This window comes from Typopeltis vanoorti, chromosome 24, assembly GCF_054136105.1.
Source record: "Typopeltis vanoorti isolate ZY-2024b chromosome 24, IOZ_Tvanoo_1.0, whole genome shotgun sequence".
Taxonomy (NCBI): domain Eukaryota; kingdom Metazoa; phylum Arthropoda; class Arachnida; order Uropygi; family Thelyphonidae; genus Typopeltis; species Typopeltis vanoorti.
The window spans coordinates 36,213,563-36,240,731 of record NC_143572.1 but is presented as its reverse complement, the minus strand read 5'-3'; the positions used below and the strand labels follow the sequence as shown (position 1 = coordinate 36,240,731).

The 27,169-nt window shown below is 34.7% G+C and overlaps 1 protein-coding gene across 3 annotated transcripts in view; it reads left to right on the top strand.

Annotated features, from left to right (window-relative positions):
- IntS6 (integrator complex subunit 6) overlaps positions 1 to 27,169 on the top strand; it is a 292,395-nt gene that overhangs the window by 52,790 nt on the left and 212,436 nt on the right. For all 3 annotated transcript variants that reach the window (XM_090413384.1, XM_090413383.1, XM_090413386.1), the window contains 2 exons: positions 512 to 751; positions 13,501 to 13,684. In XM_090413384.1, coding sequence (XP_090269510.1) covers positions 512 to 751; positions 13,501 to 13,684 — 424 coding nt within the window. The remainder of the gene's footprint in view (positions 1 to 511; positions 752 to 13,500; positions 13,685 to 27,169) is intronic.

The window sequence follows — 27,169 nt, the reverse complement described above, 5'->3', positions numbered from 1 at the left end:
GAGTGTCAGGAGAGAAAATGGGCAAATTTATGACTGAACTAAAGAATTTACAGTCTCTTGGTATTATTGATGGCAGAGGATAAAATTCAGAGGAAAATTAGAACAGTTGTTGGATTATTAATTCAAATATTCAATAAATAATATTACCAAAAATATTTGAATAAAAAAAAATCACATACATGTAGATAAAATAATCTGTTTATCTCTTATGTGAAAACTAATTTTTTTTAGAAATTTTATAATTATATTTAGAAAACATTCTCAAATTTAACATATCACCTAGAAGCCACAAAAATCTTGGAGGAATATCAAGAATTTCTTAATCACTTTACGACCAGAATGTTATTAAAATTACAAATTATTTATTTCAGTGAAAATTAACACTGAAAATCTAATAATTTCAGCCCAGCAAAATATGCATAATTTCACTTATGATTTTAATCAAAGGTTTATAATGATGATATTTTAATTTCTTTTTTTATTTTAAAAGAATTTTTATTTTATCTTGTAGGCAGGATGGAAGGAAAGTCTGGCCACATTTATGACTGAACTAAAGAATTTACAGTCTCTTGGTATTACGACTTTAGGTGCAGCACTAAAGAATGCTTTTGATCTTTTGAACATTAATCGTATGCAGACCGGTATTGACACATATGGTCAAGGTCGTTGTCCTTTTTATTTGGAACCGTCCATTATAATTGTTATCACTGATGGTGGAAAATTGACAAGTACCCTTGGAGTACAAGATGAGGTAAATGGTTTTATTTATCTGTTTGCGATTCTTTTATCATTATTATTATTAAGAGAAACTCCCAGGGAGTCAGGCACTCATCAAGGGAGGCATACCACATACTACATGCACCAGTTATCATAGTTATTCTTGAATTCATTCACACTGCCTGCACTCACAACATCCAATGGCAGTCCATTCCAATCACGTACCACCCTATGAGAGAAAAATCTAGCCCTCACCCCCTTCTTAGCAGCATTCATTCTCAGCTTTCAAGGATGCCCTCTTGTCCTTTCCCCACCCTCCATAAATTGAAAAATTCCATTAACTGAAATCCTGTATGACCCTTTCAGAAGTTTGTAAGTCTCAATCATATCGCCCCTCTTTCTCCTGTTTGCTAGTGTCTGCAGTCTAGAAATTCTCAATCTGTCTTTATAATCAGATTCCACAATCCTAATATCATTTTTAACACTCTCCTTTGTACTCTCTCCAATATATCAGAATCACAACAGAAACCAGGAGACCAGATTTGCGCACAATAGTCCAAGTGAGGTCTTATCAAAGCCTTGTAAAGAGACAAAATAACATCCTTATCTTTACATGTGAATGTTTGTTTCAGCATTGCAATTATTCAGTTGTATTTGCAATCTTTGCTACATTGACCCTTAACTTCAACTTCCTATCTACTAACACTCCAAGATCCTTAATCTCATCAGTTTCTTCAAGCATAATCCCACCAATATAATACGACATTAGATATCTAATCACGCTGAAGTGAATGACTTTACATTTACTGACATTGAACTGACATTCATTTTCCCATGTCTACAATTCCAGCATATTCAAATCATTCTGAAAGTACTGCATATCAGCAGCATTCCTGATTACCTTATATATCTTTGCACATCAGCAAATAGCTGTATGTCTTGTCAAATCCTTCCCAATATCATTAATGTATAGATTGAATAACAGTGGACCAAGCGCTGATCCTTGTGGTACACCACTAGTTACCTTAAATCTTGCAGGCTCACATCCTCCATATACTACTTTTTGATATCTGTCAGTCAGCCATCCTCTTATCTACGCTAATATTCTATAATCCAAGCCCATATTCTCCAATTTATGCAACAGTCTACCATGTTGTATTCTATCAAAAGCCTTAGCAATCCAAAAGTATCATGATGTATCTATTCCCCTTGTCTAGTTCAATGGTAACATTGTTATAGAATGTGAGCAAGTTGCTAAAACATGACCTTCCCTAGTAAACCCATATTGCTCATTGCAAAGTAGAGAATCACTATCAACCCATTTCTGCATGCGAGCCCTACCAATTTTTCCAAAATCTTCACCACCACTCCTGAGATACTAATCGGTCAATAGTTGGTTACATCGGACTTTGCACCACCCTTGTGTAATGAAATCACCATACGTTCTTTCCACTCATGTGGAATCTTCCCTGTTTTAAGACTCATATTAAACAGCCTTGTCAAAGGAAAAGCCAGTCCAGCTGAACACTCTTTTAGTACCTGTGCTGATATCCCATCAGTCCCTATTGCCGAATTCTTATTCAGTTTGTGCAACAGCTCTAGTAACTCATCCTCATACACCTGAGTTTCTTCATCCAGTGAAGAGGTAGCAGTGAGCTCAATGTCGCGTACACCAGGTTGATAGCTTTTAACAAAATGGACACTCATTAGTTGAACAACCTCTTCTACATATGTAACCCTCATGCAATCTGCATTTAGAAGAGTTATTCTTTCTTTTACTTGCAACATATCGATAGAATTCTTGTGGGTTGTCTTTAGCACGCAGAGCCAGTTTCTTTACATATGTAGATTTTGCTTTCCGCACAACAATCGTGACTATTCTAGCCTGCTGTTTTTAATTTTCATAATACACATCATCCTTATGCACACGGTATTCCTTCCACATCATCCTTTTCTTACGAATCTCTTGCTTAATAAGGTTACGCATCCATTTAACTCCTACCCTATTTATTCTTCAAACTCTCAGGACACACTCTGATATTGCATCATTTAAGTATTTTTGAAATGCTTCCCATTCACTATCGATATTCTTCCCATCTATCATCTGATCCCATTCCACTGAATTTAGTATACTCCTAGGGAAGGAGTGTTCTAGGTTCGATTCCCGTCGCCGACATGAGGAGCTTAAGTATCTTCCTCAGTCATAGCCAAGTTAGGTGGTCTTGGGCGTGGATAGCAGGGTCCCCCCTCCCCACACTTTATCTGGGGTTTTTCATCCCACAAGCAAGCAAACCAGCCCCGTGAACACACATGGATCTACAGTCATAAATACTTAACCCCCCATAAGGGGGCTCAACTCGCCCCAATAGGGACGTGGAGAGAAGGGAGGTAACTGCATACGAATAAAATAAATAAATATGCTCCTCATTTGGTCATAATTTCCAGCATGTAACGTTTTCTGGATGGAACATTCATAAACTTAGTCACTTCCCAAGTGAGTACCACATGATCACTGTCACCAACCTGAGGCAGAATAGTTACATCTTTAACTGAAATGCCCTCTGACACTATAATCAAATCTAATACTCTTTGACCTCGAGTTCCTTCTGTCACATGTTGCTTGAGGAAGTTGTCCCGCAACAGATAAATAAATGCATTTTCATTCTTCTCATGAGATTCTACTGCAACTCGATCAATATTTGGATAATTAAAGTCTCCCATTATGATTACTCTTTTCATTCTCATCTTGTCTATTTGCGATGCATTTCTTCATCGCTAGCAACCGATCCACTAAATCTGTAACAACACCCTATGTAATTGATCTTGTTAGATTCCACCTCACACCACATGGCTTCAAACTCGCTGCCCCATGAAATACTGTTAGTAGTAGTACTACAATCATAAGTCTCAACTCTAACTGGATTCAAGTCATTCAATATCATTAGCAGCACACCCCCTCCTTTCCTATCCTCTCTATCCTTCCTAAAAATAGTGTACCCTTTACACTTGATACCAGTCAGTATGTCTGATTCTGATAGCCAGGTGTCACTAATGCCTACAATCTGATGTTCCAACATATTGACCAAGGCAACAAACTCTATCGCTTTGTTTCCGATACTCCTTGCATTTGTGTATAGACATAATAATTTATCTGCATATTCTTTTGTATACTCTTGTCTACAGTCTGCATGACATAATTGGACAACTTGCAGATCTCTATTCTTCTCTAGTGCCTTAATACATGTAGACATCTTTGCACATGTTTGATGGGTCCAAACCGGACAAACACCAAGTCGAAATCGTTCTGTCATTGTCAACATTTCCATGACAGAGCCCATTCCCATCATTAATGCAATTGTATAATATTGTCACTCTTACACTCACACTCTCACCATTCCTCTCTTTATAATTTAGTTTCCCTGACTCTCTGTGTTAGATCTCATACCAGTTATTAGTTTTTCTCGACTCCTGATACCAAACGGATTCAGGTGTGGGCCGTCCCTCTTATACAAATCCAATTTTCCCTCAAACTCACTCTACGCATCCAAAAACTCACATCCAGTTCTTCTATGCATCGAATCGTTTGCCATCATAGCCCTTCTTCTTAATTCATTTTTATCATATCGAAGTAAAATGCTGACGATTTTCACTTTCTCACTCTTCACTCCCGCCTCATCCAACAATCCTTTCATGTCCTCTCTTATACTAAACTTATCACTAGTTAAGTCGTTAGTACCTACTACAATTACAATTTCGTTTATTCTTCTTTTCTGTTTTTGAATTGCTTCCTTTATATTCTTAATTTGTGCTCTAGGAAAACTCGAAGTTATAACTTGCTCATCAACAGCTCATCAAATGTTTTATTATAGAATCACCATATCAAATAACTTCTTTCTTTTTTTTTTATTTACTGACATCATCACTTACCTGATTTCCATTACTGACTTATCTAAAAATTCTTTAATTTTTTTTTAGTGATTGTTATGCTGGATAGTTACTTTAGGTAAATAGTAACTATCTACCTTATTCAGAACTGTAGCAAAATGGTGTACTATAATGAACTACCAAAAAGGCATCACATCAGATAGCTATGTTGTTGAAGATAATGCTATCTTCTGAGATTAACAAAGTTGTTCTTCACATATCATGGCTTAAGACCACATGAGAAATCTCTCTCAAGTTATTCAAATTTCAAGCCAGCAATATTGCAGAACATGTTACTCATGTAACTTGAGGTATTACTTTATTTTAGTTTTGTTTGTCTGATCAAGAATTCTTGAACAGTAAGAACTGGGATGAAGTTTGGCATATGACTTTCTCTTTTCATGACTTAAAGCAACATACACCTTTGATTAGGCCTGCACCATTCAGTGGCCCAGTCATATGCATGCAGATTTCATCTAACCAGTAAGAGCTATAACTACCATATTTGGTATACAGCTTTGTCTTATCATTCTGATTATAATTATACTTGCGTGTTAATTGTTTTTCTTATTAAAAATACTGAATTTAGATAGTTTACATAATATCATTTTTTTACATTATTTTTACATTATATTTACATAATTCAAATCAGTGCAAATACATGGATTTGCACTGATTTGAAGTATTTTGAATTGATCTTTAAATTGTGGGATGTTTCAGTGCCTCTTCTGGATTAATCCAAAAAATATAAAATTCAAAATTATATGTGATTGGGATTTTGCCTCCTTTTATAGAAGGATGATGTCACTGGAAAAGTCCAGACTTTTTTTGTGTGTGTGGTGTAATGTGCTGATAATTCTTAAATTGAAATTGAAAGTAAAAATCGCAGCACATTTGGAAAGGGAATGGCAGAATAATCAATCACTTCTCTTTTGCTGGTGGAAACTATTTCAAGATGATAACTGACCCCGATGATCATGTATATCTTAAATATAACAAGAATTAATGATACTCTGGAACACATATTTCAATAAACTCATGCTTGACTATTCTTTTTTTTTATGAGGAAGGGCATCACAAACGTGCAGTTGCCAGAAGAATTCTGTTCCTTAAAAAGATGGAGGCTGTGCCATTCCTCACATTAGATGCCACTGAATTGCTGGTTAACATATGACCAATTATGTAAATCCTAAGTTGTGACTACATTTCCATATTAGTAATTTATATATTTACTTTCTATACTAGTGCGGTACTTTTTTCTCACAATCTTTAATTGCATTAGAATTCCAAACACACAATAAAATGATGTCACTAGAGACAAAATTTCATTCTTCAGTTTTAACTATTGTGGAGGATAGGCTTCTCCATGCAGATCTTATCCAAATGTTCAAAAACATTTAGGGATATGGTTTGTGCACAGATCCAGCATGGACAGTTGTACATTACATGGCTATCTACTAGTAAATGAGGTCAGGAGAACATTGGAGTGGTGGGGGTTGAACAGTTTGTTGATTTTTATCCTGGCATTTCTGAAAGTTTCATGTTTTTAGTTGTGTACTTACTAGTTGTACGTGGGAAGGGTTTAGAAGATATGGTGTCAGGGTATCATGATGATAGATGCTGTATTTCCAGTTTATTTCTCTATGTAGCCAAAACAGTTTGCTGCTCATCTTTGCTATCAGTGAGCTTAAATACTATATGTTGAAAGTTCATTAGAAGAAACTCTTTGGAAACGAATAAGTAGAACTTAGAGGAGATCTGTTATTTAGCTATTAGTTCTCTGTATTGAATCTTTACCATTGAAACATTGCATCTAAGAGAAGATGTTTTCATCCAAAGATGGTATTGTCTTTCTGTGAGCAGTGAAGACTGAAGTGAATTTCATCCACATGGGTGTTTCAGATCATTGATCTGAAACATCCAGCTCTTATAACATTATTCAAACAAAATGGATACAACAAGAAAATCATACAAATTCCTTAAAAAGAACAACAGCAAAAAACCTTCCATCCTTCCCAAACCAGATCACATATATGCCATATCTCTACCTTACATGAAAGGCACAACTGACATATGAAGACACCCAAAAATGGCTCAGATCAAAACAGTCTATAGACCAAACAAAGTATATTTACCTTCTGTAGAAATCAAAGGCCACCAAGATCCCTTTTCCTTCCAGATATCTATAGCATCTCTTATTTTGGACAGACAGGATAGACTACTTTAATCAAAAGAAAAGAACTTAAAAAAAAAAAAGCCTGCAGTTTGTCCTAAGAATCAGTTCAAGTATCATCATAGTCAACATCAAATTTCTGATATGTACCTTCAAGGGTATGCAGATGCTATGAGAGTACTACATGAAAAGCTTACATTATTGCTAACTTCCTATCTACAGTTTTTTTAAAAATTTATCTTTTGAGATGCCAATATTTTAAGATGGCATATTTCCATTTTCTACTATACTTTTAATTACATCAATCCACCCATATCTTGATCATCCTCTGGGTCATTTTCCTAGCATCAAACTTTTCTTTTCCATGTTGTTTAAGTGACCATACCTTAGATTAGCTCTGTTCACACGTTCCTGAATGCTAAAAATGTCAAGTCCTTTCCTAATTCTTAATTTTTAATATGCTTCAACCACTGATGCCATCTTCATTCCCCATCTTTCTCAGAATTCATGCATATCTTTGGTCTCTGTCGACTATTTCTAACCCAGCTCTCAACTGCATAAGTTAAAATTGGTTTCAACACTGAATATAACTTTGTATTGTAAATATAAATATTCAGAAATATAAATACAACAGATGCTGTATGTTACTTGTCTTATAGGTTTTCCATTAAAAACCCAGTTGAAGTTTTCTATGTTCCTGTTTTCACAGTTTGGGTCTTTTTACTGATTTTCATGCCAAATTTATTATAGCTGTCAATTTAGTTAGCAAATCCAGAGAATTGTATTGGATTTGTTAAGGAGCATAACATCCTCTGAATAAAATAGAGAGCTGAGATTAACATCTCCAAATTCGATATCAAGCTTAATTCCACTTTCCTTCATAATGTGATCCATGTCGATTATAAATAACAGTGGAGATGATGTGCACCCTTGTCTGACACCTGATTTTACATCCAACTGTCTTCTTCTACCTCCTTCATTTCTAATTACTGACTTACAACTCAATGTATTGCTCGCTACAATGTCCTATGATTGTAGCATTTTGAGCTGCATTTTCCTTGAAACCTTGTCATATGCCTTTACAAGATCTAGAAACATAAATCGGATCCTTTTTATATTTCTCAGGAGTTCTCAGTTGTTTTGTAAAGTGAAAATCTGATCACAATAACCTCTATTTGATCTGACTCAGCATGTTACTTTTCCTCAAATTTTCTTAGCCTCTTCTCAAATTGCAGAAATCTTACCCAGAACACTTAGTAGGGAAATTCCCCTCTAATTTCCACATTTAGCTTTTTTTTTCCCCTCAGAAATATCAGATAATCAGAGTTTTGCTCTGATTATCTGGTATTCAACTCTCTGACCAAGCCTTCTGAATTATGTAGCCACCACCACCATGAAACTTTTATACTTCCACATGGAGGTATAAAAGTTTTACTACCTGGAACATATCTGGCCAAATATCATCTATACACCTGCAGCCTTTACACATTTCAGTTTTCTAATGGCTTTTAATACCTCACGTTTTGATATGTTATCCTCTTTAATATTTTCTATCACCGTTCTCTCACTTCTTGTTTCATTTAACAATTTTTCAAAGTAATTATCCAGCACGCAGATTATCTTCAGTTTTTATGTTACCATTATAATCTTTGATTCCTTGTACAGTATTCCTTTCCTCATGCCTAATTTTTTTTTTTCTCAAATTACTTCCAGAACATTTTGTACCTTCCTGATATTTATCTTCTGTATTTGTACCAAAGTCATCCCATGACTTTTGTTTTGCTACTTATAACACATCTTTGCTTCCTTACATTTTTCTCTATATTCTCTCAGAGCATATGCTAACTTACTTGGAAGTAACATTTGATATGCTTTCTTCTTCTTTTTTTTTTTTTTTGGAATCTCCCCTCTTCAACTTCTTGAGTCCAACATAAAGTTATGATTTTTCTATTCTTGCAAACAACTCATAGCTTGCCTCACTAGCTGAATCAGTCAATGTTTTCTTCAGACTTTGCCACTGTATCTTCAAGATTTGATTCTTGTCTGAAAGCTGCTCAACTTATTCTTTTGAAAATTTTATTACATACTTTTCAATAGGATATTAAATTTTATCCTGCTCAAAACTATATAGGAGTCTTTCTATTTCATATATACTCTGTATAATTTTGTTTCTTGAACAAGCATAAAGATGTTATGATCAACAATCACATAATCAATGAAATGTTTCTTATTTCTTGTTGTCTTCTCTTCATCTGAATTTGTTTGATGCCACTTACTTTCATAATATAATCCATGTAGAAGATGAATAAGGACGAAGATGGTGTGTATCCTTGTCTTGTGCCTGACTTTACATCAAACCATTTTTCTGTATTTCCTTCAATTTAACTGCTGATTTACAACTTAAATATAAACTATGTATAATGTTCCATCCCAATATAATTGTAGCACTGAGTAGTTTTTCTCTTGGGCATCTTGTGTTATCCTTTTTCCATATCTACAAAACTTAAGTACACATCCTTGTTATATTCCTATGATTTCTCAACTGTTTGCCATAAAGTGAAAATTTAATCTTGACACAATCTGTTTGGCTTCTTCTCAAAATTTTTCTTCCACAATTTTTCTTAGATTCGTCTCAAGTACACATGCATAAATCTTACTTGAAACATTTAGTAAAGAAATTCATCTGTAATTCTCACATTCAGTTTTATTCCTACTTTTTATATATGGAAAATATGAGAGCTATATTCCAATCATCTTAAATTCAACCTTCTGACTAGGCTGTCTGAATTTGCACTATAGCCACAACAAAATTTTTATATTTCCATATTTGAGCATTTCTGGTAGAATTATAGTATGGGTACCTCCACGGAGTCTGAAAACCCATCACAGAAGACCCAAATTATCCCACACACACAGTATCTGTCATACCTCTCCTTGAACCCATTAGCAGACAAAACACTCACAACTGACTCTGTCAATCCATTCCATTCATTCTCCACTCTCCAAGCAAAAAATTTGATCCTCACATTTCTACTAACCACACTGTTACTCAACTTTCAGGGATGGCCTCATGTTCTGCCTTCTCTAGCCAAGTGCTGAAACATTTCCCCTGCATCAATTCCATAAAACAATTTAAGTAACTTAAATGTTTCTGTCATATTCCCCTCTTTTTTGCCTATCAACCAATTTCTGCAATCTGCAAATCCTCAGTCAATATATTCTAATAGGAAAACATTCCACAGACCACTCACCATTTTGGTCACCCACCTCTGAAACCTCTCCAGAGGATCCAGAGGTGGGTGACTCCCTCATTCCAAAGAAACCCAGATCACTAGAACTGAGCACAGATGTGAACATACCAAGGCCTTATGAAGAGGAATAACATCTTCCTTATCTATAATTGTTAATGTATTCTTCAATAACCAAATAATTCTATGAGTTACCTTGGCAACCTAAGCAATATGCCCTCTAAACTTAACTCTCTATCTACTTCCACCCACAAACCTAGCTTCATCTATTTCCTGAAGTACAGTTCCATCATTGTGGAATGCAACTTGTTAGCTATTTATCCCAAAATGCATAAATTTACATTTCTCCACATTACACTGATATTCATTATCTTTTACTCATTCCGCTAGCTTGTTTAAATCATCCTGCAAACTCTCCACATGGCCTTGATCAATTATCACTATACCCCCAATTTTGCATCATCAGCAAAAACAATGAATATTTCCCTTCAAATTTTTTCTATATTATTTACATACATATTAAACAGAAGTGGTCCTAGCATACCACTTTCTCCTGGATTCTCCTCCTCCATATATCCCACTTTTTGGCATCTGTCTGTCAGCTACCTTTGTATCCATATAAACCAATGTCATATCTATCATGATTTGTTCTAATTTACATAACAGAGTTCTGTGTGGTATTCTGTCAAATGCCTTTGTAAAATCCAGTAGAATCATCATGTAACCATTTCCTTTATCCAACTTAGCAGTCACTCTATTATAAGAAGTAGTAAATTATTAGGCATGACTGACCCTTTACAAAGCTATACTGTCCCTCAGAATATTATATTCTTAACCATTCATTCTTGTCGCTCTTTGAACTAACTTTTCCAGTACTTTTACCACAACTCCTGAGATACTGATTGATTTATAATTTGCTACTGCAGTCTTATAACTTCCCTTATGCAAAGGAATTATTTTGTCCTAAAAATGCAAGCTGATATCATATCTAATCCCACAGTCGTATTTACATTAAGAGCCCAATTCATCCACCTCTGTTCCCAAATCATTCCCTGTCACATGCTTTTGCAGTAACTTCACTTTGTTGATATATCCTTGCCAAGTGGTCATTCACCTATTTTAACTATTTTATCTCCTTCTGTCATCTCACCGCCATCAGCACTCATTAAAGTTAATCTTCCATAGTCATTCTTCCTCTTATTTGCCATGTAACAAAAGAACTCTTTGGAATTTCCTTTGGCCTGCTCAGCTAGTCTCATAGTTTGATTTTATCTTCCTTACTATGCTGATCATTGAGCTAGCTGGTCACCTTTCTCCTTGATATACTTTACAATATTTTCTTATTTTGCAGCTCATGCTTAATGATACTGCTCATCTATCTAACTCCTAACTGATTTATCTTCCTAAGCTTGGGTATACAATCTGATATTACTTCCTCTAGTAATCATCTATCAGTAGGTATATACATTTCACTTCCTTTCTGCCATGTGATCTTTTCTTCTTCCAGTATATATCTCCATAGTTTAAATCCTCCATAATAATTATTCAACCTGCTCTCATTGTACTAATTTTGTGATTAATGTCTTACAGATTATTCCTGTAACCTCCTAGCCTATAGCAGTAGCCAACTTTATATTTTTACTTTTTAGCCTCAATGTCACACCACTGCCACAAAGGAACAGCCGTCCTCCACAAATCCTACACCATTCCTTCCACACAATCTGCATATTGATTTGTTTGCTAGCATCACCCCCTCCCCTTCCTCCTCCTCAGTTCACCTCTATCATAGCTGTCAGGAGACTTACAATCTTCACCTTCTCACTCTTCTTTTTCACTTCTTCCAACAACTCTTTTTCATCCTCTCTCATCAAATACTTCTCACCTCTCACATCATTACTGCCAACAAAAACAATTAGTTCTTTCATTTTACCTTCCTGCATTCTGATAGCTTCACTAATATTATTAATTTTTCTACCAGGGAAACAAGATTTTGTTACGCTTTCATTGAGTATTCCTCTTATCATAGTATCTCTATAAAATTTTCTCCTTACTTTGTTTCTTTTGTTTGTGCATACAATTGCTATTCTTCTTACCTTGGACTTTCTACTTGTTTCTCTTCTTAGTACTGCTCATTTTTTTACTTTTCTGGAGTTTTTCAGTTTTCGCTCTTTGTCCTTTCACAGGACAAAGAGCAAAAGCATGCTATTTCCTTATTGAGGTCCATTTTCATTCTCCTGAACTTCCACTACCACACATTCAACATTAATTCTGACTTCTAAGTAGCACATGCTTTATTCTCTTCACCCACCTGGACTTACTCTCAAAACACTACACATTTGCTCACCAGTTACTTTTGATATCATCTACTCCAGCTAACTACTAACATCGTCTATTCCAGCTGCTTTTCCACATTTCAGGTTTTTGACAGCTTTATCTACTAGAAGTAGTGATATGTACTCCTGTTTGCACTTTTCTTGAATATTCTTTACTACTATTCTTTCACTGCTTGTATCATTTAAGTCTTTCGAAGTAATTATTCCATACATCTGTAGTATCTTTATCTGCATTTTGATGTTACTATTATCATCTTTGATTCCTTTTACAGTACTCTTTTCTTCATTTCTAAGCTTTTTTTAATATCTTTCAGAACATTTTGCGACATTTCTGATATTTATCTTCCATATTGTTTTTTCTATTTTTTTTTATTAAGATTTTTTTTCTATTTTTATCAATATTCTACAATTTTATATATATTTTTAATTGTCAAGCTACTTTTACACATATCTCAGCTCTCATAAATTTTTCTTTGTGTTCTTTTAGGATGTTTGATAGCTTGCTTACAAGGAAATTTGAGTGCGCTTTCTTCTTTTCCAGGACTGTTTTTTTAGCTCTTTGTGTCCACCACGCCATTCTTATTTTTCTATCCCTGCAGGCAACTTCACCACATGCCTCTCTAGCTGGATCTGTCAGTTTTCTTCAGCATTTGCTACTGAGACTACAAGATTAGGTTCTTGTTTTCAAACTGTGTCATTTTTTCTTGTATCGTGTTTGTATATTTCAGTCTACAGTTAAACTGTAAAATGCTATCAGGTATCACTATCAACAATAACATAGTCATAATGTTCGTTTTTCTTGTGTCTTCTCTCCATGTGAACTTGTACCTATCTTTATGTTGGTACATAGTGTTAGCATTGACTACTGCATATCACCAAACAGAAATCCAGCACATATTATTATTATTAGCCTTGTCCTTTTCTCTATATTTTTCCAAGACTTTTCTATATGCTTAATAAGGGAATTTGTTTCCTACTCTGCTGTTTAGATTTCCAACAAAGACCAGCTTTTCCATTTTTATAAATAATAAAATTTATAATAAAGAATTTGATAAATAATAAAATAATTAATCTTTTTGTCAATTATTTATTTTGTTTATTTCAGCTGAATTTACCAATGCATTCTTCTGTTCCTGGATCAGAATTAACTAAGGAACCTTTTCGATGGGATCAGAGGTTATTTTCTTTAGTTTTAAGGCTAACAGGAACTCCTCCTGTAGATAGGGATCCAAACTCAGTGGTGCCACCAGACAGTTCACCTATTGATGCAATGTGTGAAGTTACTGGGGGTAAGAAACAGTTTTTTTTTTGTTTTTTTTTTTGTAGTAAAATGATGAAATTATTTTCTTCATAAATTTTTTTCTAGCAAATAATTCATGATAATAAAATAGTTGGTGTATAGCCATGTATTGGTTATCAGGCTAACAGCTTTTTTAGCTTTAATATCCATACACTATTTAGTCTATATATATATATAATTTTTTAAATGTTAATTCCACTGATGAAAATATGCTAATCTATAATACATTTAGTACTGTGTATTTGCTAAGGGTTAAATAATTTGAAAGTCCTACTCTAGAGACCTGCCAACCTGGCAGAGAACATTTGTTTTGCTAATCTTTCTTCATCCATTCTGTTTAAGTGACCATACCACCTGCGATTAGCTCTGCTAACACATTCCTGGATGCTAATGATGGCAAGTTCTTTCCTAATTTCTTCATTTTTAATATGATATTGCCATTGATTCCATCTGTTCATGCCCCTAATCTTTCTCAGGACTATCATATCTGCAGTCTCTAGTCTTTGGTCAAGTGTTTTACTTCTGATCCAGCTCTCAGATCCATAAGTTAAAACTGGTTTGAACACTGTCTTGTGTACAGCTAATTTAGTGTTCTAACTAATTTCTTTCTTATTCCATATTAGTTTATTCAATTGACTTCCTACCATACCAGCTTTGTTGATTCTGTTGCCTATTTCCATATTTAATTTACTATCTTCACTAAAAATCGTGCCTAGCTGAAATGTTTTACTTGTTCTACAGGTTCTCCATTCACAATGCAGTTGATATGTTCAATGCTTCTGCCTGTTTTCATTGTCTTTGTCTTGTTACTGCTGACCTTAATACCATATCTATTGCAACAGTTATTCAATTTAGTTAGGGTATCTTGCAGACTTGAAGTGGATTTATTTAGAAGTATAACATCATCCGCACAAAGCAAAAAGCTGACATTAACATCTCCAATTTTGATATAAGGTTTAATACCACTTTCCTTCATAATGTGATCCATATAGATAAGGAATAACAGAGGGAATAATGTACATCCTTGCCTGACACCAGATTTAACATTAAACCATCTTTCTGTACTTCAATTCTAACTGTGACTTACAACCCAAATAAAGACTAAGTATTGCTTGATATAATGCTCCACTGACACCATAGAACTGCAGCATTTTGAATAGCTTCTCTCTTGGCACCTTGTCATACATTTTCCAGATCTACAAAACTTAAATCTTTGTTATATTCCATGATTTCTCAACTATTTGCCGTAAAGTGAAAATCTGATCCTGACAAGCCTCTATTTAGTCTGAATGCAGCTTGTTCTTCACCAAGCCTCTCTTCCACAATCCTTCCCCAACTGTTTCTCAAGTATACTGGCATAAATCTTACCAGGAACACTCAGTACAGAAATACCTCTGTAATTCTGACATTCAGTTTTATTTTCCTTTTTTATATATGGGTAATATGAGAGCTCTACTCCAGTCATCTGGAATTCGTCCCTCTGTCCAGGCCCTTCTGAACTATGCATTGCAGCCATTGTAAGATTTCTATATGTTCATACTTGAGCATTTCTGGTCGAATATCATCCAGCTGCCTTTCCACTTTTCAGGCTTTTAATGGCTTTATCTACTTCAAGTATGGATATGTATTCCTGATTGCATGCCTGATCAGTGTTTTTTACTACTATTCTGTCACTGATTGTTTTTTAGCAATTTTTTGAAGTAATTATTCCATACTTCAAGGATATCTTGAAGGAGTTATGAAATATATAATGCCTAGGCCGAAAAGTAACGAGTATTATGCGGAAAGCTAAATCGGAGAATGAAAGGAAATTGGCCATAAGCTAAAGGCAATCCAAAAGTATTTTATCGTTATGCCACGTGCAAAAGAAAGAATAAATGTGAAAGAATAACTTTATTGAATGCAGATGGTACTCAAGCATCAGAAGCTAATGAGATTGTTCAGTTAATGAGTGCTCACTTGGCTAAGATATATCAACCAGGTATATGTAACATGGTGCATAGTGCTACTGTTACATTGGATGAAAAGTTAGATGTGCATGAAAATGAAGTTGAAAAGCTGTTGCATAACCTGGATAAGAATTTATCTATAGGGACAGATGAAATATCAGCCCATTTGCTTAAGCAATGTTCAGGCATAGATGAAATGGCTAGGCCTTTCACATGTTTGTATAACTTGAGTCTTATCTCAGGAATGATACCATAGGAATGGAAGGAATGTATGATAGTTCCATTGTGCAAGGGTGGTGCAAAAACTGTTATGGCTAACTACCATCCTATTAGTATCTCTGGTGTGGTAGTGAAGATTTTAAAGAAGTTGGTAAGAACTCACATATTGAAATGCGTAGACAAACAAGCTATACTCTGCAAGGAGCAGCATGGGTGTACTAAAGGAAGGTCATGTTTTAGCAATTTGCTCATATTTTATAACAATGTTTCGACTGAGTTGGATAAAGGGAATTGATCATCATCATCATCAAATTCCTGCCATGTACCCTCAAGGGGTGTACAGGATATGACAGTACTACATGAAAAAATTACATCATTACTAACTTCCTATCTACAATTTTCCTCCAAATCAGTCTGTTACTTGTGAAGACTCCAACATTATCAGATCTTATATTTCTATCGTCTAAGGCACTTTGTACCGTATATCAATCCACCTATATCTTGGTCTTCCTCTGGGTCGTTTTCCTGCCAACCTGGCAGAGAACACTTGTTTTGCTAATCTTTCCTCTCCCGTTCTATTTAAGTGACCATACCATCTGAGATTAGCTCTGCTAACGCATTCCTGGATGCTGACAATGTCAAGTTCTTTCCTAATATCCTCATTTTTAATATGATATTGCCATTGATGCCATCTGTTCACGCCTCTAATCTTTCTCAGGACTCTCATATCTGCAGTCTCTAGTCTTTGGTCAAGTGTTTTACTTCTGAATCAGCTCTCAGATCGATAAGTTAAAACTGGTTTGAACACTGTCTTGTATACAGCTAATTTAGTGTTCCGACTAATTTCTTTTTTATTCCATATGAATTTATTCAATTGACTTCCCACCATACCAGCTTTGCTGATTCTGTTGTCTATTTCTATATTTAATTTACCATCTTCAGTAAAAATCGTGCCTAAGTAGCTGAAATGTTTTACTTGTTCCACAGGTTCTCCATTCACAACACAGTTGACATTTTCAATGATTCTGCCTATTTTCATTGTCTTTGTCTTTTTATTGCTGACCTTCATACCATATCTATTACAACAGTTATTCAATTTAGTCAGAAAATCTTGCAGACTTGTAGCGGATTTATTTAGAAGTATAACATCATCCGCATAAAGCAAAGAGCTGACATTAACATCTCCAATTTTGATATCAGGTTTAATACCACATTCCTTCATAATGTGATCCATATAGATAATGAATAACAGAGGGAATAATGTGCCTCCTTGCCTGACACCAAATTTAACATTAACCATCTTCCTGTACTTCCTTCAATTCTAACTGCTGACTTACAACTCTAATAAAGACTAAGTATTGCTTGATATAATGCCCCTTTGACACCATATAACTGCAGCGTATTGAATAGCTTCTCTCTTGGCACCTTGTCATATGCCTTTTCTAAATCGACAAAACTTAAATACAGATCTTTGTTATATTCCCATGCTTTCTCAACTATTTGTCGTAAAGTGAAGATCTGATCCTGACAGCCTCTATTTGGCCTGAATCCAGCTTGTTCTTCACCAAGCTTTTCTTCCACAATTCTTCTCAACCGTTTCTCCAGTATACTTGCATAGATCTTGCCAGGAACACTCAGTAGGGAAATACCTCTGTAATTCTCACATTCAGTTTTATTTCCCTTTTTATATATGGGTACTATGAGAGCTCTACTCCAATCATCAGGAATTCGTCCCTCTGTCCAGGCTTTCTGAACTATGCAGTGCAGCCACTGTAAGACTCTTATACCACCATGCTTCAGCATTTCTGGTCGAATATCATCTACTCCTGCTGCCTTTCCACATTTCAAGCCTTTGATGGCTTTTTCTACTTCAAGTATGGATATGTAATCCTGACTGCATGCCTGGTCAGTGTTTTTTATCACTGTGCTGTCATCACTGCTTGTTTCATTTAGCAGTTTTTCAAAGTAATTACTCCATACTTCAAGGATATCTTTTTCTTCTGTTTTCATGTCACCTTTATCATCTCTAATTCCTTTTACAGCACTCTTTCCTCCATTCCTAAGCTTCTTCAACAACCTCCAGAATATTTTGCCACCTTCTTGATATTTATTTTCTATATTCTTGCCAAAGTCCTCCCATGACTTTTGTTTAGCTAGTTTTACACACTGTTTAGCTTTCTTACATTTGTCTCTGTATTCTGTAAGAGTAAAAGCTGACTTATTTGCCAGGAACTTTTGATATGCTTCCTTCTTTTCCTTCACTGCTTCTTTAACTTCCTGTGTCCACCAGGGAGTTCTGATTTTTTTATCCTTGCACACAACCTCACCACATGCCTCTCTGGCAGAATCAATCAATGTTTTCTTCAGAGTTTGCCACTGAATCTCCAAGGTTTGATTCCTGTTCTCAAACTCTTTCATTTTTTCTTCAATAATCTTTGTGTATTTTAGTCTACAGTTCACATCTGAGAGCTGCTCAACTTTTATTCGCTTTAAAACTTTCTTACATGTTTTTCTTTTCAATATGAAATTCTATTTTATCCTGCTCAAGACTAAATAGTGATCACTTCCTATGATAGTGATCACTACACTATGATAATGCTGGATTTTTCTAAGGCATTTGATGGGATACCACATGAAAGGCTGTTGCATAAACTGGAGAATATGGGATTGGAATATAAACTCTTGACTTGGATCAGGGGATGGTTGACAGACAGATATCAAAAAGTGGTATACAGTGGGTGTGAAGATTTAAGTGATCAGTGTTGTGCCTCAGGGTTCAGTCCTTGGGCCATTATTGTTCAATCGATACATTAATGGCATCAGGCAGGGTCTAACATCAGATGTGTAATTGTTTGCTGATGATGCAAATATCAGTAATGCTACTGATATTCAGCATCTACAAAATGATTTGAATATGCTGGAAATTTGGGCAAATGAAAATGGCTGCCAGGTTAATGTTAGTAGTGTAAAGTTATTCACTTTTATATGATTAGAGTTCCAGCAGCATATCATATTAGCTGGGTAATGTTATAAGAAACTGAGGAGGCAAGGGCGTATTGGTGGATAGGAATTTGAAGTTCAAAAGTCACATAGCAAAAGTTGCAAATACAACTCAGAGGATAATTGCAATGTTGAAGCAAATCTTAACATGTGAGGATAAAGAAGTTATTTTGCCTCTTTATAAGGCTTTGATAAGACCCCACCTGGATTATTGTGGCCAGATTTGTTCTCCCAGATTCCAAGTTGATAAAGAAGAGTTACAAAGATTATATCTGGATTATGGGATTTATGTTATGAGGACAGATTGCAAGTCTGTGGATTACAGATTCTGTTTAACAGGAGAAAGAGGAGTGATATGATAGAGATCTATAAACTTATGAATGGGTGTTATAGGATATTGTCTGATGAAATATTTTTCGTTACATGGAAGGTGGGGAGAAAACACCCTGGCATCCATGGCAGTTAAGTTGAGTGAGTGGAATAGTTTGTCTTTAGCAGTAATGAGTGCATCTAGTGTGAATGAAATTTGACAGTTGGTTTCGGTGATTTATATCCTCCCTCGATGAGTTGTTGACTCCTTGGAGGTCTCAGATAATAATAATAATACTGTCCTATTCATAATTTCCCATCAGGCTTGTGAAAATACCAAATGATGGTCCCAGGACTGGTGGAGAAGACTCTGGGATGAACTATAAAGAAGTACCTGTTTACAGTCACCTTTTGCATGTGTGGTGTTATACAGATTGTGCATCATATTCACCGATGACTGCCCATATACACTCCTTCCTTGGAGACTCAGGAACTGGCATTTATTCCCAAATAGTGCCATTGATCGATTAACTGGACACTGTTAATCTGCATGTAGCTTTGCTCATTAATTTTGTGTATTTTTACCCATACACTAAGTAAATAATAATAACCCATATAATGACCAAAGCTATGCACAGAAATTCAAGTATGGCCTGATTAATGCCTTATACATTGGAATTCCCTTCCTTATCCCTGCTTATTTAGAGTTTTTTGCAGTATAGCAGCAATTCTATAGGTAATATTTTTTACAACACATTCAATGTGTCCATCAAGATTCCCAGACCCTTCACCTCTTCCACCTCCTAAAGTAGAGTTTCCCTCATTTTATCTTTTTTTCTTTTTGGCCAAAGTACGTAACTTTACACTTATCAACATTGAAATGACGAACTCATTCTTCAGCCTAAAGTACTAACTATTCATATCTGCTTGTAGCACTATTACATTATTAAATTGTGAATGAAGATATTTATAAATTAATAATACTTCATTCATAATTAACATGATCTACCATATCATAAGCAGGACTTATTTAAATTTATTTTGTTAGTCTCTTGCTTATAAAATGTTATTCATGTAACTTAAATATAAAGAGTCAATAGGCTTCATTTCAGCAATATAAACATTATTTAAATTAAGGGAATATTAAATCCCACATTGTTTTAAAACCGAATAAGAAACTCAAAGATTGGAATCGGAGAGTTTCATGCCGAATATAGTATGGTAAACTATAAAAGTATCGGCGACTACTAGCATGAGCTAATGCACGTAGTCCAAGTACATAGTACAAACTTGGACAATTCGCAGCAAAGGTGGTGAAGTTCTGATCGCTATTCTTGGTATTTTCCATAATGTAAAACACATTTCCTAGGAAATGTATGCTGTTATAATACCAAGAATAGCGATCAGAACTTCACCACCTTTGCTGCAAGTTGCCCAAGTGTACTACATACTTGGACTACATGCATTAGCTCACGCTAGTAGTTGCCAATACTTTTTATAGCTTACTATACTATATTAGGCATGAAACTCTCTGATTCCAATCTTTGAGTTTCTTATTCGGTTTTAAAACAATGTGGGATTTAATATTCCCTTAATTTAAATAATAGTTATTCATGTAATTCCATAAATAAAATTAATGTAATTTTAGGGTATTTCATAGACATGAAAAGGCTCTGTATTAAAGTGTCATTTATTTTATTTGCTTTATTCCTTTAATAATAATATAAGAAACTGTGATGTATGTAATTTTAATATATCCAGAAGATTCCTTGCGATATCATTTGATTGGTTTTTGTGAGAGATCATGCAAATTTCTCCTAGCGCGTGTTGGAGCGTGAACTACTATATACCAAGGGAAAAGCAAGTTCGATGTGAGCTAAACCGGTGCGAACTAGTTACTGGCGGGAAAAAGGTACGAGTGGACATGAAAATGAAAGTAAAAAGGAGAAACGAGTGGGGGGGTATAGAGAATGGTAGCTACAGACTGAAGGGCGATTTTGAGTGTCAAAAACGGAATAGAAAGGAGCGGGAATCACTTGGAATTTTAACTTACCTTTTTCGGAGTTGGATTTCTACCAAAACTTCCTAACGCCTAGCAGTGGAAAAGTGCAGGACATAGGATAATACATATAAGAAAAGGAAGAAATGGGTAGATAATTTAAACCAAATGCAAAAAGGTTATATTCTCCCGAGTCTATAAATCAAATGTGGAAATAGAAGATTCTTTTAAGTTTGTGTTAAAATTCATCATGGACTTTAAAGATGTTGTTCGATCTCCTTATGATGTGATGAAGCTATATCCTGGTAAGATTACCTTTACTATACTTAGTGAGAAGTAACGAAAATTAATTCTGCCGAAAGTAATTTATTTCTAGTTGCTGTATTCAGCGAGTCAAGATTGAATGTGTGATGTGCTAAGACTTTTCCCTCTTCAAGTGACAAATGCTATATTATTGAATTAAGTGTTCATTGACTGAACGAGAATATTGAGAAGCCTATTTGTTGTAATTTAGGAATCTCGAACTTACAAGAACTAATTTCGATTGACTGAGCTTAGAGAATTACTAATGAATGTCTGATGGTTCATGAGTTGTATTCTTTCTGAACTGATTTGATATTTAAAATGTTTTGAGATGTTACCTTGGTCAGAGTGGAGTTGTGATAGAAGTTCTTTGTAACAAGAAGAATAAGATCTCTTAATATAGTTTATAATTATAAATTTTAAGCTCAGCTGAGTAGTATACTAGTATATTAATGAGAGTTTTATATTCATTTAATTGTAATGTCCCTGTTGGAAGATTGTGTTATGATGTAATTATATGTGACACTGCATTAGATGTTTTTCTTTATCTAAGATCAATCTAGAGTTTGCTGATTTTCTTTCACTGAACCGCTCATTAAATATTTCGAACCAAAAGCAGGAGCTTTGCTTAATAGTGAGAACCTCGGCCTAAAATCAGCTTTATAATAACCTGGTATACAGTTGAAGGTTGATTTATCAAAGTTGCTCATGCAATTCAGAACATAGAGTGGCGAAAAAACTTGCTAGCTCCTATTAGTCAACTATCCCTGTAACCAGTATAATACAAATTTTCTTTATGTTCGGATGATATATCAGCCTACAACTAGTTAAATACTAACGAGAGAGAACTATAAGATGATTTAAACTTGATTGAGCACAAGCTACGAATCCAACAACATTATGGCTTCCTTCCTGACATTTTGTTTTCTAATTTAGCATTATCAGAAAATTGAATACCTTCTCTTAAACTTTGAACTGTATCATAAATATATAAATTAAACAACAGTGGTTCTAGAACAGAATCCTGTGATATTCCACTTCTTACCCTTCTTTCTTGGAACATTGCATCCCAAAAAAACTTGCTAGCTCCTATTAGTCAACTATCCCTGTAACCAGCTACCAACTGATTATCCATCCCTCTCCTGCCCAGTTTCAGCAGTGGTTTATTATGGAAGTTTCTTCACTTGGCTATGCTACCAATTATATATTTGGTTTAATCCTTTATCCAAGTGTAAGCAAACAAAGTTTGCGCCTGAAGTATTTTCACACTGGGGCAACTTGTGGTAAAGGTGGAGTAAGTTCTGATCACTTGCCTTAGTATCTCCCATAATGCAAAGCACATCTCCTTGCAGACATGTATAATGCTATTCATTAAGGGAAGGGCCATTACCCAGACTGGTTTTGACCTTTATTGAGATCTCATCAGTGGGAGCCAGACCCAGAGTTGGAAGTAATGCAGAAGTCGTATTTCCATATACCAGTTGCCAAAAGGTGTCAACACCTTATTATTAAAATTCTCTGGATTAGAGATAGTTGATAGAAGTTTTTTCACTTGGCTATGCTACCAATTATAGCTATCAGATATATGCTACCCTTTAAATTAATCTGTTATTTGTCAAGACTCCAATATTATCAGATCTTATATTTCTTTCTTTTAAGATGCTTTTTACTGTATCAATCCATCTACATCTTGGTCTTCCTCTGGATCTTTTCCTTGCCAACCTGGCAAAGAACACTTGTTTTGCTATATTTTCTCTCCCATTTGTTTAAGTAACTATACCACCTGAGATTAGCTCTACTAACACATTCCTGAATGTGTTAGTAGTGCTAATTGGAAATTGGTATTAAATCTGATATAACATTAAGAATGAGGATATTAATAAAGAACTTGCCATTGTTAGCACTTTCCAATTGATGCCATCTGTTCACTCCAGAACTCTCATATCAGAGGTCTCCCTTTGGATCAAGTGTTTTATTTCTAACCCAGCTCTCAGATCCATGAGTTGAAATTGGTTTGAATACTGTCTTGTATACAGCTGATTTAGTGTTTTGACTAATTTCTTTCTTATTTCATGTAAATTTATTCAGCTGACTTCCTTCTGTACCAGCTTTACTAATTCTGTTGTCTATTTCCATATGTAATTTGCCATCATCACTAAAAATTATGCCTAAATAGCTGAAATATTTTACTTGCTCTGTAGGTTCACCATTCAGGATACAGTTGATGTTTTCAATGTTTCTGCCTACTTTCTTTGTCTTTTTATTGCTGATTCTCATACTAAATTTATTACAACAGTTGTTCTGTTTAGTCAGGGAATCTTGAAACTTGTACTGGATTCATTCAGAAGTATAACATCATCTGCATAAAATAAAGAGCTAAGATTAACATCACACAAATTTGATATCAGATTTAATACCACTTTTCTTCATAATGATCTATATAGATAGTGAATAACAGTAGAGATAACGTGCATCCTTGTCATACACTTGATTTTACTTCAAACCATCTTCCTGTACCTTCTTCAACAGCTGAGTGACAGCTTAAATAGAGACTATGTATTGCTTGATATAATGTCCCATTTACACCATATAACTCTACTGTTTTGAAGAGCTTTCCTCTTGGCACCTTGTCAAATGCCTTTTCCAGAACAAATCTTATCAACAAAACTTAAATACATATCCTTCTTATATTCCCATGATTTCTCAACTAGCTGTATTAAGTGAAAATCTTATCCTGACAACTTCTATTTAGTCTGAACCCAGCTTGTTCTTTGCAAAGCATCCCTTTTTCTCGAATATACCAGGAGCACTCAGTAGGGAAATACCTCTGTAATTCTCACATTCAGTTTTATTTGCTTTTTATAGATGGGTACTATAAGAGCTCTGCTTCAATCCTCTTGAATTCGACCATCTGACCAGGCATTCTGAATTATGCAATGCAGCCATTCTCTTCCATTTATTTGCTTATTCTTTCTGTTAATATCTTATGTACTTTTACCCACATGACTTGTTATGGCAATTTGTTTGTAATTTTTCAGTCCAGTCTGCTTTCTTTTTTTGTGAAGGGATATTAAAATTGATCTTGTCCATTCTTTTGTTGCTTTCCCTAAATGCCCATGTGATGCTAAGTTTGTTTATCATCTTACTACCAAACATTAGCATTTCCCTGATGATCTCATTGTTCTCAGGAGTTTGTGGTTCTTCAGATGCTTTGATGACTTCACAACCTCTGTGCTTGGTAGTGATATTTCCTTGAATTTATTGATTATCCCCTTTTGGACATTCTAATATCCCCGTGTCTTATATATTATAATTTAGCAGTATCTTGTCCTTCCCATTCCTTATGTATTCATCAAGAGTTTACTCTTATTATTCTCTGCTTTGGTCTCCATTTTTTGTCTTTTGATCATCTTATATACTTTTTTTTTTTCTATTCACCATAGTACAACTTATTAATATCCTCATACTGCTTGTCTGTTTGTTTTATCCTTTCTTGCACTATAACCTATTCAAAGAAAGACATGCTTTCTTTGTCTAACTTTCTAGGATGGGCTTTCTTTATTAAAGAAAGAAATTAATTTTGCAATTGCACCAAACACAGTTGCTGCTTAGAAAAGACTTTAAAATTAAATCATTTGGACATTGTGAGTGTAATGCAACAGTGTGATGACTTCAAGACAGCCTGTCTTGTAGAGTATGTAAATCATTAAAATCTTTAAAATGAACAATGAATGGACCTGATAATTAGAAATGCCAATAAAGATAATGCCATGATAATAATACTACTACAAGTGTTCCAAAAATAATGCTTGTGCTTAGAGCATGTGTGTGTGTGTGTGTGTGTGTGTGTGTGTGTAGTCTTGAAATATATCTAGTTTTGTTTTGTTCTTTCATCTCTTCACTTAAATATGCTAATACATATGCAGTGAACTGTATACTGTACATATATATTTCTTTGTATACTATTTAATGTATGATGGTCTGTAATTGAGGTTGTATTCCTTATGTTATCATACACACAATGGACTTTTGCATGTAAAATGATGCAAGATAATTGAATTTTTGATGCTTGAAAATATGAGAGCTTTTTAAATTCGCTGCCTTTATGGTGAAGCAAATGCAGACATTCATGTTCCTGTAGAAAGGACAAGAAACAATGATGGCAGAGTTGATTTTAATGGTTGATTAAGAAGTTGACAGCCAGACATGGCAACAGATTATTTTAAAGCGCAAGCTGAGCAGTTAATGAGCAAAAATCAACGAATAAGTGAGCGTACTGTCACTGAAATTGAACATCGAATTAGCACTAGTAAACTGAATTTAAAACCTTCACTTCAGATTAGATGTGATGTGGTGGAATAACCTCTCTACAGAATATGCTTAGCTTCATCAGCTTTCTGGTTTGAAGATGACAGTTTTCAGAACGTTGTAATGCAGTGAAGGAAATGCATTGAAAGCAAAGGGGCTGGGGAAATGTTGAGAAACAGTATATGAAAATAAAGTAGACACCACAGACTTTTTTTTTTTTTTCACTGATACTACTTTTGGTGGGATGCTGTCATAATGGATAGAGGTATTACTTTGGAATGCCCTCATAGACAGCAGTTCCTATACAAAAATGGGAATATTTGTATTGTAAACTAATTTCTACATAGTATAAACTATGATCCTGATAACAGTGCCAAAAAGAAAACCTGAATTATTAGAACTAATCATCCGTTGGTCAAACTAAATTACTGAAAACTCATTCGGCATAATTTATAATCTACAGTCGGTAACCCCCACATATTGCCATTTGTAGATTATATGATTTTGCTAGGAAATTAGCAGCTAAACACTTGACAAGTTGATGAGTCTTTCTCATTCTTAATTTTAACTTCACTGCTATATTCCCCGTTGTCCCAGTTAGTAATACTATTCTTCTTCTTCAGCAGAACACATTTCAACTTGATATTATGGCCTTCTTTTTATATGTCCTTTGATTGTGAATACATTATTTTTGGCAAAATAGTTTCTACATACACAACAAGATAGCACTATGGACTCTCCTCCTCAGTGTAATTTCTGTATGAAGTTTGAACAATGTCGATATTAATCTTATGATTTGACCACACATGTTCTCGCCTCCCTTATTTTCCTAAGCCATCATAATGAACAACATAAACATATCAGATTTACATAACTTTCAACTGGCTGTATCCTTCATATCATAAATCTACAATACATCGACATTAACTCGTACCACTATCTCACTCTAAAACAGGAAGCATTAACACTATATCAAAAAGAACCAAACCTGTATGTTTCTGTGGGCATGCTCAATAGAATTGGTAACTATAATAAACATGTTCATAAATAATGGTTTTAACATCAAACCATTGATAAAATCATAAATGAAAATACCAGCATTAAAATACCTTATTTATGAAATAGCAATAACCATTTTGCAAATGAAAGGTGGTTGAAAAAGCCTAGGATCCTTCAAAAATATAACATCAAAATAATATAAACACTAATGAAGTTAAAGAGCTTTTATAAATTTTCCAAGGATCTCTTTCAGCATGACCTGTGGTTGACTGGATAAGAGGCTTAACAGCCTCCCCACAGTGAGAAAATCAGGCTGTTCATTGCAAATCAGGAAGGAGGAACATATTTTACCATAATGCAGAAGTACATCAAGCATCTACACTCTGGC